Source organism: Gopherus evgoodei, chromosome 10 (assembly GCF_007399415.2).
Source record: "Gopherus evgoodei ecotype Sinaloan lineage chromosome 10, rGopEvg1_v1.p, whole genome shotgun sequence".
In the NCBI taxonomy this organism is placed as follows: Eukaryota; Metazoa; Chordata; order Testudines; family Testudinidae; genus Gopherus; species Gopherus evgoodei.
In genome coordinates, this window is record NC_044331.1 from 75,549,435 (window position 1) to 75,563,350 (window position 13,916).

The window sequence follows — 13,916 nt, forward strand, 5'->3', positions numbered from 1 at the left end:
CTTAGGTGCTTTTGAATTTTTTATCCCAAATAACATTCATAATCATAAAAAAGCTGATCAGAGCACACTCATTTCTAGGATACATGCTCTGCAGTAATTTGCCAACATACCTGTCATAACATTTTTCCCAGATCTGGACCTTAGCGTCCAAAATATGGGTGTTAGCATGAAAACCTCCAAGCTTAGTTACCAGCTTGGACCTGGTAAAGCTGCCACCAGCCAGGGATCTATACAGTGCCCGGCACACTGTGGTCTCCCCAAAACCTTCCCTGGGGGACCCTCAGACTCAGATTCCTTGACTCTCACAACAAAGGGGAATAAATCATTTCCCTTCCTCCCCTCCAGGTGTTCCCTCCCTGGGTTCCTGGAGAGATATACAGAAGCAAGCTCCATGAATCTAAACAGAGGGACTCCACCGTCCCTGTTTCCAGTCCTGGAAACACAAGTACTTCCCCCCTCACCCAGAGGGTATGCAAAGTCAGGTTAGTAAATCTAACACAAAGAGATTTTCCCCCGACTTCTTCCTCCCACCAATTCCCTAGTGAGCTGCAGACTCAATTCCCTGGAGTCCCCACTAAAGAAAAACTCCAACAGGTCTTAAAAAGAAAGCTTTACATAAAAAAGAAAGAAAAGGACATAAAAATGGTCTCTCTGTATTAAGGTGACAAATACAGGGTCATTTGCTTAAAAGAAAAAAATGAATAAACAGCCTTATCCAAAAAAGAATACAAAAAACATTCCAGCAACTACACACATGTAAATACAAAAGAAAACAATATAAACCTTACTGTCTTACTATCTTGTACTTACATCTTGGAAACAGAAGATTAGAAAGCCAGGAGACAGAAAGATCACTCTCAGAGCTGAGAGGGTCAGACCCAAGACAAAGAACAAAGAACTCACATCCAAACTTCCCTCCACCCAGATTTGAAAAAGTCTTGTTTCCTGATTGGTCCTCTGGTCAGGTGTTTCAGGTTACTCCTTTCCAGTTGAAAGAGACATTAACCCTTAGCTATCTGTTTATGACAATACCCCAATCCTAACTGGCAAAACATCCACTATACCAGTGCTGAGGAGACCTTGGGAAAATTCAAATTAAATTTGGCAACTTCAGATATCGATAAGAGTATGCTTATAAAATTTTCAGAGGACACTAAACAGGGAGAGAGGGAGAGGGGAAGGGTTGCAAACACTTTGGAGGACAGGATTAGAATTCAAAATGACCTTGACAAATTTGAGAACTGGTCTGAATTCAACAAGATGAAATTCAGTAAAGACAAGTGCAAAGTGTCTTCTATATGCATGGAAGAAATCAAAAACAATACTATTGATGAAAAAAAGTGATTCAAAAGAAATGAGCAACAACTGTCTGATTACAGTCCTCTCACAAGTGTATAAAGTCTTCACCCGCATCATACTCAATTGGATTAAGCGGGATCTTGAAATGCACAAAAGCAGAGAACAAGCTGGTTTCCGCTCAGGGTATGTGAAAATTGATCACATCCACTCAGTTCAGCAGCTCACTGAAAAATGCAAGGAATACAAAGTACCATTGTGTATTGCATTTGTCAACTATAAAAAGACATTCGACTCAGTAGAGATCAATGCTGTACTCAACGCACTCAATGAAATCGGAATCAACCCGAGATACATCGACCTGCTGGAAGAAATTAACCACAACTGCTTGACAGAAATAACATTATTTAACGTCCCCTGCATTATTACTGTAAGCAGAGAAATCAGACAAGGCGACATAATCTCATTGAAGCTGTTTGCAGCAGTACTGGAGTCACTGTTCAAGAAACTGAACTGGGAAGAAGGAACCAGAACTGATGAACAGTTAATGCATCTCCCCTTTGCCGATAACTGTGTAATACTGGCAAAGGACACAGCAGAAATTACAGCAATGTGACAGGGCACCTTCCCCGCATTGGCCTCAGAGGGTTAAAACCTGGCTAGGGAGGCTGAGCGGCAAACAGCTAATTAGGGCAGTGGCGTTGACTTGCGTTCGTGGAGAGACAGACAAGGACAAGCTGGACAAAGGTGACAAATGCAAACTACTTCACTTAAGAAGGAGAAATCAAAATGCGCAACTACAAAATAGGGAATACTGTTGAAAGGATCTAGGGTTATAGTGGATCACAAGTTGAATAAGAGTCAACAATGTGATACAGGTGTAAGGCTAATATCATTCTGGGATGCATTACCAGTAGTGTCATAGGTAAGAGACGGGAGGTAATTGTCTTGCTCTACTCAGCACTGGTACATAGCTGGAGCACCAGTGCCAAGGCCAGGCACCAGGTGGCCTCAGCTGGAGCACTATGTCCAATACTGGGCACCACACTTCAGGAAAGACGTGGAGAGTCCAGAGGAGAGCAACAAAAATGATAAAAGATTTAGAAAACCTGACCTCTAAGGAACAGTTTAAAAAACTGGGCATTTTTAGTCTTGGGAAAAGATGACGAGAGGCGAGCGAGAAGACGAGGACCTGATAACAGTCTTCCAGTATGTTAAGGGCTGTTAGAAAGAGGATGGTAATCAATTGTTCTCCATGTCCACTAAGGTAGGACAAGAAGTAATGGGCTTAATCTGCAACAAGGGAGATTTAGGTTAAATATTAGGGAAAACTTTGTAACTCTGAAGGTAGTTAAGTTCTGAAATAGGCTTCCAAAGGAGGTTGTGGAATCCCCATCATTGGAGGTTTTTAAACACGAGTTGGACGAACACCTGTCAGGGATGGTCTAGGTTCACTTGGTCCTGCCTCAGCACAGGGGCCTGGACATGATGACTCCTAGCCCTACGTTTCTGTGATTCTATCAGTATTCACAAATTCAACTTTTTCTTCTGCTCATAAATCAATAATGGGCCCATTAAAAACAAAGTTCAGCTATATATGAAATTCAGGCAGGTGGAACCTAGATATCAGAAAAAGAAAGAGAAACAAAGAATGTTTACAATTTGTCAACTTCTATCCAAAATGAAATTCTGCCCCTTGCTTGCCTCCAATAGCCAATGTTTCAAATGTAGGCCCAAGGATGCCATATAGGGCCGGTGACACCTGTAATTTAACAGGCTCAAATGCTATTTTTTCTGATGTTGTCCCTGGTGAAATAGCTTCAGGCTGACACACTATCAGGTTGTGACTTAGCATCAATGTCATGATGATGCAACTTTGAGTCACTGTGGCTTCCACATTATAGGAAAAAGGTCAGAACCTTTCTGACAACTTGCCAGCCCCCAAAGTGATGGTTAAAATTACCAGCATTTCTGCCCAGCCCTTCAGCAACGAATATCATTTTCTGATTGCTTTCTTGAAGCGGAGAGTTCAATCTATCCTCAACAATAATGTATACAAAAGGCCAACATATTCTCACACCTGTGCAACACCCCTGAATTCACTGACATTGCATGTCCATAACTGTCAGCAGCACTTAACCAGGAGGCTCCTACTGTCATTAGCCCCAGTAAGCACAGGGGAGTCATACAAACACCAACATGTACAACAACACTCCACTTGGAGATGTCTCAGAAGTCCCATCCTCCCTTCTGACCATAGAGTTTCAAGTAAAAAGAAACTGATTCAGTGTTTCCAGCCCTACAGGAAACATAAGGCTCCTTCATTTCTTCTAACAATCAAAGTAGAAGAAAAAAAAAAGTACACTCTTTCTGACTTGAGACAGGAGTTTAAATACTTTGCATTTCACATTGCATCAACATCTCTCATAGTAAAGGCTGCAAAAAGAAGCACAACTCTCTCAGGTCACCAGTGAAATGAGTTTGATAATCTCAACAAAGTGGATGTTTGGGTATACTACAAAGCCACTAGAGATTGATGGAACTGCAATTCTTTGTTCAGGAGAAGCCAATAAATAGGAGCTGCAGTGTGGGACCGAGATCTGGAATGGAAGAGTTCGTTCTTGTTCCCGACTAAGGTGCAGTGGTAGAGTTTTGGAAGAACCCATAGAGTGCTGCAAGAAGAAAGTAAATAATCCTATTTAAAACACACCCACACACACACACACACACACACACACACAGAGTAAAGCGACTTCAGGTGTTTTCCCCGTTTACTTATGCTCAGGATTCAGATTGCACAGAGGGAAATATTTTAAGAGTTTCTTCATTGTTATTTTTAATCTTTATGGAAATGGCTCTTCTGTTTAGGTGTAGAAACAATATCCGGAAGCCCATTAAACAAACCCATAGCCATTAACCAATCTAGCATTGCACATACTGATATTTGTTACAATGATCATTATGTAGAAGTATTTTATGTATCGCATATAAATTTTTCAGAATTAGTTTATAAACATATGTCCACATACACACATACTCACAAAACAAAAGGGAAACAATCTGTTAACTGCTAATGGCATCCATGAACATACTACCACCATATAGCCTATTCCGGCATTCACATAGAAAATATCCTATTTTATCCACGTTAATGAGGAAAACTTAATCACCAATGAAGGGATCCAATCCAGCGCCCACGGAGGTCAATGGGAGTCTTCCCACTGACTTCCATGAGATTTGGATCAGGTCCAAAGATTGTTTTTCTAACACTGATAAGGAACCTTCCTGCTTACAGTTGGCATGGCTACTTCCACCTTTTCATGTTCTCTGTATGTATAAATATCTTCTTTCTCTGTGTTCCATTCTATGCATCCAAAGAAGTGGGCTGTAGCCCACAAAAGCTTATGCTCAAATAAATTTGTTAGTCTCTAAGGTGCCACAAGTACTCCTGTTCTTTTTGCTTCATGCTTATGAATTTTCTCACAATTTTACCCAATTTACTTTAAAATGTTACTGTTTAAGAGGGCTCACAGAATAGCATGATATGCGTGCAAAGAGAGAGTATATCTGACTATGCCAAAACAGACTTTAGACATCAGAATCCAAGCATCTGTCATCGCTATACCTATTTACTTTACACAGAGATTCAGTCACTGAAGAAACAAGTACTAAGCCTTCAGTATTTATACAGAACTATGTATATTTACATTTAATTTGGCATTTCTGAGAGACTTCCAGGGATGTTTGACACATTCCTCTTTCCTGTTGAGTTGCTACACAGACTCATCGCAGCTGATAACATTGGAAAGCAATGCCACATACAGCAGTGAAAGCAGATGAGGCCTAGTGGGGCTTTTACAAGAACTATCCCTCTGCTACACTTGCACAGGAACTACATACATTATGCCCAGCTGTTAATAGTGCTATTCGTTCTTTACTTTCATGAGCTTTGCAAAATGTACTAGGGTTTTTTGTATAAAAATGTAAGAGCCCTATCTGCCAGTGATTTTAAATGCAAAACTCCCCACTGATTTCAGTAGATAGTTTTGCATGTGGACTGACGGCAGGATATGGCCTCACTAAATTTAGTCTCTTCTGGAAGCCAAATATTTGGCAGGAGAATGTGGAGGGGAAGAGAGGTCTAGATTTAAAATAAAATCTGAAAACCACTTGTAACTTTAACTGAAGCCATTGTGACAATCCTCCAGAAAGAAGTACTTCACCGACTACATTTAGGACATGTCATATGTGAAATGGGTATCACCCAGTTCTGCCAAAGCTGCAATTTAAATAGACTGACGTTGTTTTCCCTTTTTGTCTGCAAGGGGCAAAAGTGAGGGGGGGCAAGAGGAGAGAAAAAAGTGGCTGAGGAAGCTAGAACAGACACGCTTTTTATTACCTTGTTGGATCTGTGCCACAGATAGCAATCATATAACTCTTACAGCGACCGTTATAACTCCTGAGCCCTTGAACAAATCACAAGCAGAAAGGTTACTCTCCTGAAAATATTCACCTCCATTAAAACTACCGACCCAGCCAGGAGGGTGAAGGCAGCATTTCTGAGGAAATGTTGGGGTGGGGGACATGGAGGCTGTTTGACGTGCACACTTGTAAAAATCCATCTGTACTGAAAATACACTTATTCTTTTTCTTTTTCCCTTTTTTAAAAATACAGGCACTGTACAATAGAGGCACTGTAGCCTCAGCAATGAGGGCAGCATTCTATGAGCCCAAGCCAGCTTCTGCAGAAGTCGGTGGGCAAAGCTCCTAAGGGTGAAATCTTGGCTCCTCCGACATCAATGGCGAAACTCCCACTGACTTCAGTGAGGCCAGGATCTGACTCTTAGTGACTAGAGTGCGAGGTCTTTGGGCGGGGGCTTTTTGTTCTGTGTACGTACAGCACCCAGCACAATGGAGTCCTGCTCCAAGACTGGGGCTCCTAGCAGGGTGGATGGCTGATTTAAGTAACCAAGTGTAAAGCCTTGATTTAAATAACTGATTTCCATTTGCACTTCAGTTATTTTTCAAAAGAAAGGCGCATTCTCATGGGCTGATATAACCATTAAAACATATTGATTTACAACTAATTAGAGCATTTATACTAGATTTGGTACATCTTTTTGCTATCTAGGACAGTACACTATAACTATATATATATTTATTTCAGCAATTATATAGTTTCATATTTTCAGATTCTTATGAACTGTACATTTTTAATATGTTAGAAAATGGTAAATTGTATATTGCTTAATTACTATTATTGTGCCGCATTTATAAAGCTTGACCTCAAAAGTTAGAATTAGAGGGAAAAGATCTTTCTTAATATAGAAAAGCAGCCTTTAAACTCAAAGTTCTTGATAAAGGCTCCTGGATTCAGCATATTTATTTTTTATTTAAATGTTTTAAGAGATTATAATAAATTTAGCCCTTAACATTGTGACAGGGTTGGATCACAGAAAACCCCTTGGGAACTGCCAACTGATGTGCTGGGACTACCCCAAGCCTGTTCTCCTTGCCAGCTTGGGACTCCAGAACCGTGCTTTGTTTGAGCCAGACATGCTTGCCTGCTGCAAACACAGACCCTGGTCTGAAACACGTCCCCCCGACAGCCCCAGGCTTCACTGAAAACAGCTTAAGAAGTGCTCCTGTCTCCAGCACTCAGATCCCCAGCTCCCAATTGGGTCCAACCCCCAAATAAATCCATTTTACCCTGTATAAAGCTTATACAGGGTAAACTCATAAATTGTTTACCCTCTATAACACTGATAGAGAGAGATGCACGGCTGTTTGCTCCCCCAGGTATTAATACATACTCTGGGTTAATTAATAAGTAAAAAGTGATTTTTATTGAATACAAAAAGTAGGATTTAAGTGGTTCCAAGTAATAACAGACAGAACAAAGTGAATTACCAAGCAAAATAAAATAAAACATGCAAATCTATGCCTAACACAGTAAGAAAGCAGAATACAGATAAAATCTCACCCTCAGAGATGTTTCAATAAGCTTCTATCACAGACTGGACGCCTTCCTAGTCTGGACACAATCCTTTCCCCTGGTACAGCCCTTGTTCCAGCTCAGGTGGTAGCTAGGGGATTTATTATGCTTGCAGTCCCCTTTGTTCTGTTCTACCTCCTTACATATCTTTTGCACAAGCCAGGAATCCTTTGTCCCTCTCTGCGTTCCCACCCCCTCCTTCTAAATGGAAAAGCACCAGGTTGGAGATGGATTTCGGTTCAGGTGACATGATCACATGTCACTGTAAAACTCCAAGCCCTCATTCCTCCCAGCCTGACTCACAGGAAGGCCTGCAAATAAACAGAGCCATCCACAGTCAATTGTCCTGGTTGATGGGAGCCATCAAGATTCCAATCTACCATTAGTGGCCCACACTTTGCATAACTACAATAGGACCTCAGAGTTATATTTCATATTTCTAGTTTCTGATAAAAGAGTGATTCATTTATACAAACAGAATAACCACACTCAGCAGATTATAAGCTTTGTAATGATACCTTACAAGAAACCTTTTGCATGAAGCATATTTCAGTTGCACCATATTCACGCTCATTAGCATATTTTCAAGAAATCATATAGAGTACAATGTGACAAATATATTTTGTATTCAATTCATATTTCATTTTAAACAGGTTTATTTTTAAAAGAAAAAATATGTAAATAAGAACCATAAAATGTTTTTAATTTTTTTTAACAGACTATAATCCACCATAACCATAATGCTATAATAATACAAATACTAAATAATAATTTCAGTGGTGAAAGATCAGATCCTATGGTGTTGACTGCAGTGCATCAACATGGATGTTATTTACTAAGAGAGATGTAATGGGTCAACTACCACTCTCATTTATGACCATGCAACCCTAGTGAATGTTGTGGCTCCACCAGGAGTGCCCAAAACCAGAGGGAATGTCCACATTTCACACACCAGTTTGAACCAGAGCAAAAATAGACATGTGGCAGCCTTTATAAATGGGCTTAGTTTTTTCTTGCTCACTCCATTATTTACAAGTTTGTTCAGACTTTTGACAGTCAATGTTTTCCAGTTGGAAAGTGGTCATCTGTGAAGGCTCCTGCATGTATCAAAACAAATGTTTACAACTGGAGTGCAGGGCAAACAACGATGATTGCCAGGGAAAAGTCAAATGGAGAACTTTATTAAAAGCTGACCCGAGTATCTTTCTAGTAACTGTTTGATTTATGGAAACACTTTTTGTCAGTTTCTGATGTGTTTTCATAAATTCATCAAAACTCTTGACATTGGAGCATGGAGCATTAAATTCTGGGGGTGAAATTCTCCTCTCTGTTACACTGTGGCAAGCCTACTTACATTAATAGAGTCGCACAGGCAAAACCATGGAGAATTTGGCCCAAGGTTTATGTTAAAACCAATAAAGGGCTTGATCTTACATTCCTTGCATAAGGAGTCAGGATTGGGCTCAAAATATGCTAAAAGTCTGTTAAAGCAAACATTCAAGACAGATTTTTATTATAAACAGTACACTGGAAATAGCACAGGTTTGCTGTTTTTGCAGCATTGGAGATTGTCTGCAGAGGGGGCTGGCAGACTCTTGAAGCTTTCACATAATGGCTTGGAAGCTCGTCCCATAAAACATGAGGTTCCAAAGGGATGAATTTACACATAATTCAGAGAAAATAAGGTCTGGTCTACACTACAGATCTAAATCAGTATAACTATGTCACCCCAGAGTGTCGTAATAAACGTCTTCTGTCAATACAGCTACCGCATCTCGGGCAGGCAGAGGAACTGTGCCAATGGGCGAGCTCTCTCCCGTCGGCATAGAGTGTCTTCATTCAAGTGCTATCGCAGTGCAGCTGCACTGATGCAGCATGTGAAGTCTAGACCTGCCCTAAGTGTTTAAAAAACTGTTATTGGCTTTTTAACGGGAGTCATAATTTGCCCAAAGAGCAAAATGAAGAATCAGAGAAAAACTGTCTAAAACCCTCATTTTTGTAAGTGGTCCGAATTGCTGCTGCTTTCCCTTGGCTCTAAACAGGCAACAGCTTTTGGTCACTAAAGTTAAATTTGTTGGGAGAGTTTGTTCAATGAAGGGTCCAAATTTAGTTGCTGGAAATCAGAATGGCGATAAATTGACAGAGGTGCATGGATGGAGACTGTACTGTTTCCACACACGTTATAAGGTTCGTTATTCACTTAGTCAGGGCCATCTCTTACTGGAGACAGTGACGTGAAAATGTCTTGGAGTCAAAGACTGATGTCCCGATTCTTCATTCTGGAGTAACTGTTCTCAGTCCAGTGGAAGGGAAGGCAAAGTGGTGTTAACCTTTAGACCTATATTGGAGCAGACTGGGGTAAACCTAGGGGCTATGAACTGAACAGCCAAGACATTGTTGCCCTGGGGGGAAATTTTCAAATGCCAGTTATTATTAGGTGTCCCAGCCTGCAGCTTGGTGCAGTGAGAGGGAAATTGTGAAAAAGAAGGTCTGATTACCTATGGCAATTGTACTGTAGTCCCACAATCCTTGCAGGATGACATAATGAAAAGGTACACGAGACATGCCAGGGCCTCACAAAATGTCAGGTGTGGGGCCCAGCACACAAAAGAACCTACAACACAAGATGGAATCATGCAGAATGACTAAAATGGTGTAACTGAAAGCAAGGGGCAGGGGAGTGCCCTGTGAATGGGACAGTGGAGGGATAAAAGGGGGAGCAAGGGAGCTATTATGACTGGGGAAGGGCAGGGCGCTGGCTCCAGCCTGGGAAGAGGCTTCGTAGTAGTTCCAGTGGCTGTTCCTCTGTGGTTGGTGCCCAGTGCCCCCTGAGCTCCCACACACACTTTTTAGTTACTGGCCCCCTGCCACCCTGCTCAGGTGCTGGTGCCCTGTCCTATCCCCCACCCCAGCATCTGATGCATGTGTTCCTGCCCCTCCCCAACGCTGCACATCTCCACCAGGACAGTGGCTAGTGTCTGAAAGATAGGCCCAGGCTGAGCTGGGGAGTCCTACCTGCTCCCCGGTGGCCAGCCTGATCTTGTGCACCTTGGTGGCCACTCTAGCCCTTCCTTCTGGTCCCCCTCTTGTCTCCATGAGATAGTGTGGGGGTGGAAAACATTGGGGGGCAGAATGATAGAGCCACACCCCAAATATTTTCACTGTAGGGGCACTAATCACCCCCCAGTGCCCCTGACTCAAAGTACTTTTCATGCCCACAAAACTAGCCAACAGACCATGAGAAATAATAACACTAGAGCTGGGGGAAAAAAAGCAATCGACTATCTGGGAGCCTGTGATAATATTCTCGATTTGTAGAAATTCTATTTCTCAATAGGCCCACAAGTTAACAGTGACAGAAAAATTAGAATGCTGCTGTTTCAGCATTCGGGAAGGAATGGTCACTGACAAAAGGCCATAGATGGCCAACTCTTGGGATGCTATCACATTTCAAGCATGCTATTTGCAGGCCTTCCTGCCCCTCCCCCTGCAATCTACAAGGGGAAAGACCATCTGAGAGAGCAGGACAGATTGCTAGAAGAATTCCAGAACACAAAAACCCCTTGTTAGTTGTGCTGGGATACGAGGCAATTCCCTTGCTTTACTAAGAAATCTGAAATCAGAACAACACTGCCAGTCCTGGAAGTAAATCTTCATCTTAAATGGCCCTGATTTAAGGATGTGAGGCTGAGAGATGTCAAATCTAAGTCTCAGACCTTCCTTTCAAGTGTCACAATCCAGTCCAAAATGTATCCAAACTTAAACCAGGACACAATATCACCCTATTACCCCAATATCCTACATGCTTGAGACAGATCAAAATTCTCAGTACAGAAGAAACAGGTAGCCTCTTCAGCTGTTTCTAACCTCTGCTGAATGGTTGTGAGGTTCTGGTAGCAATCACACCATAGTCTTAGTGGAGAGACACACACTTATCAGAGTCTACATCTTTGGGATTTGATAATCCAAGACAATCACCAGGACAACCTGGTCCTGAGCAGAAGCTCTGCAATCAGGCAGAGGGAACAGTGTAATTGTTTTCTCTATTTCAATTAAGTTCCTTGTCCAGTTTTTGAAGCACATATCTTGTTCTGTGATTCTTGATCATTCTCCAAGGACACTTTGGACCAAACTATTCCTTTTCTCTGCCCACCCCCACTCCCACTGCTCTGCTCCTATACCTGCAATGGAAAGGGAAAGCACAGATATGGCAGCACTTCCTCCAAATTTCCTGCAGGCACCACTGGGGGGACGCAAAGGCAGGGAGGCAACAGAGAACTGGATCCCCCAGGTGGGCTCCAGTCCAGTATGGCAAAACTGGGGGAGAAGAGACAATAGGAACATGGGGGGAGCAGGAAGAAACCTGGGACAGACAGGGATACAGGGGGAAGGGCTGGGCCAGAACTTGGGGAGCAATGGGAGGACAGAAAAACTGGGGGGAGGGGTGAGAGAGAAACTGTTGGAAGAGGAGAACACTTGCAGCAGGAGAGAATGGCTCCTTTTCAGAGGAGCCCGTATATATGTGCAAATGTGCATGGAGAGGAAGCTATGTGTTATAAAGGGAGATGCAAGGAGGCTGTGTGTGTGACAGACAGTCAGTGTGGGGAAGGGTGAGGCTGTTCATTGTGTATTAGTGAGAATGATGGAATAAATGTGCATAGGCATGTGTGTGTGTGATTGAGAAAGAGAGATGGGGGATTTTACGGGGATTGGGAATCTTTTGAAACAAATCATCCAAGTGTGGACAGATGCAAAGGGAGACAGCATGTGTATGGAAGGGTAATTCTGAAGTAAAGCAAGAGCAGGCAGCCCGATGTGTGAGAGAGATTTTAGGGAGAGGAAGTGGAGAGAGACTAGAGGAGGGAAGAACAGAGAGATGGGGAAGGGGAACAGGACAGAAAAGAACAAAGTAATGGAGGGAGAAGAGAGAGAAATTAATAACTTGGGGGAAGAGGTGCAGCCCACTGCACAGGCTTAAAAAAGAGGAAGACGATTGAGGAGGATGAAAGGAAAAATAGGAACAGTTGTCATACAATAAAGAAATTATGCTGTATGGAAAATAGATGTTAAAAGATGGCAGAAAAGATAATAGAAGATATATCAGGGTCAAAGAACACAGAGTGGAAGAAATGAGAAGTACAGCTGTAAAGCAAGAAAACATTCAAAGTGGTTTTATTACTTAGAGGAAGCATAAATCCTCAAACGAGTTTTACAGAAAGGGGTGGGATGGACCGTACTGTGGGTGAGAAGAGAAACTTCCCTCGCACCAGCCCTGGTCAATCAATCTCCTTTCCTCTTCCCTGCCCCACAATTCTTCCTCCTGACCCCGAAAATATTTTGGTATGTGCTTGTACCTATGAATGCAACCTGGGCCTCATGTATCTGTGCATGCAAAGTGGAGCTAGACCTGCTGAGGGTGAGAAAGGAGCTAGCAGAAAGACTATCAAAGAAGTCTCCTCGGATGGGGGGAGGCATGAAACTGGAAACTGCAGTGATCAGAACCAAGTGCCATCCCAGCCGACAGTGGTGTGGAGTTGGTCTGGCAGGTGGCTGTTGTTCTTACCTTGGGCGCTCATGAGTGACCAGGCTCACTTGCTGTCCTGCTGCTGGGTGAAATTCACTAGGTCATCTCCATGCACTTGTAAATATCCCTCTGCAGGAGCCCTAGAGAGGTGAACCGTGCTCTGCATCTGCTGGGATGGAAGGGAACGGCAAGGGCCACAGCCCTGCAGGTAGCCAAGAGTCTAGGGAGAAGAGGGATCTGGAATACAGGATGCAAGTGCACCAGTGTCAGAACGAGCAAGTGGCAAGACAGAAAGAAAGAAAAACTGTGTCACAGGCTGGGAGGGGCGGAGAAGGAAAATGCAAAAACCTGACAGGAAACCAGACTCTATTAATCTGCAAAAGGTGAAAAAAAAACCCAACCAAGAGCACCCTCTGCTCCGCAGTACAGGGACTGCTTGCAAAGGCTTCTGGACGCAGGTGGAAGCAGAGCCCGGAGGTGCACACTGCAAGCAAACTTCAGCCTCTAAACCAGAAAGGCATTGGGCAGCCCAGCAGCAGCACAACCACAGACTACAGCGTCGGGTGGAAGTATCAGATTGCCTCCCTGCCTCTTATGAGTCTGCCTGCATCACCAGGGCTCAGAGTCTGCACAATCTGTTCCCCTTTGCTGCCAAGGCAGACATGGCAAACACACGTTACAGTACTGCTCCTTTCCCAGCACAAGGCACTAGCCCTTTCCTGCCCACAGCCCACGCCAGCCAGAGAGGGGAAGGGAGAGGATGAATGGACACTGCAACCTACAGTGAAAAACAAAAAGTTTCAAGAGCAGCAGTTTCAGGCAGAGTTTGGGGGTTTCCAGCCTTTCCAAGTTTCAGAGGCTTCACCAGGAGACATCTGTGTTATTGACTGATTGTTCATTTTGTTGTTTTTAAACAAAGGGAGGAGGGATTTAAATTCTATTATTTTATTTTTAAAATAACATTTTACATGTTTTATCAAGGAGGAGAAAAATCTCGGTTGACTTCACTATGTAGCAGGGCTTTGACTTGCAGAACCTCTGCAGGCTTGATGCTGGGCTGCTGGCTCAGGGCCATACGTGGGCAAATCCCCATATATTGGC

At 42.9% G+C, this 13,916-nt stretch overlaps 1 protein-coding gene across 1 annotated transcript in view; it reads right to left on the minus strand.

The window, feature by feature from the left end:
• Nucleotides 1-13,241, minus strand: part of CARD11 (caspase recruitment domain family member 11) — a 71,666-nt gene extending 58,425 nt beyond the window's left edge. The window contains exon 1 of the mRNA XM_030578689.1: nucleotides 12,855-13,241. Coding sequence (XP_030434549.1) covers nucleotides 12,855-12,867 — 13 coding nt within the window. The 5' untranslated portion in view covers nucleotides 12,868-13,241. The remainder of the gene's footprint in view (nucleotides 1-12,854) is intronic.
• Between the last annotated feature and the right edge of the window lie 675 nt (nucleotides 13,242-13,916).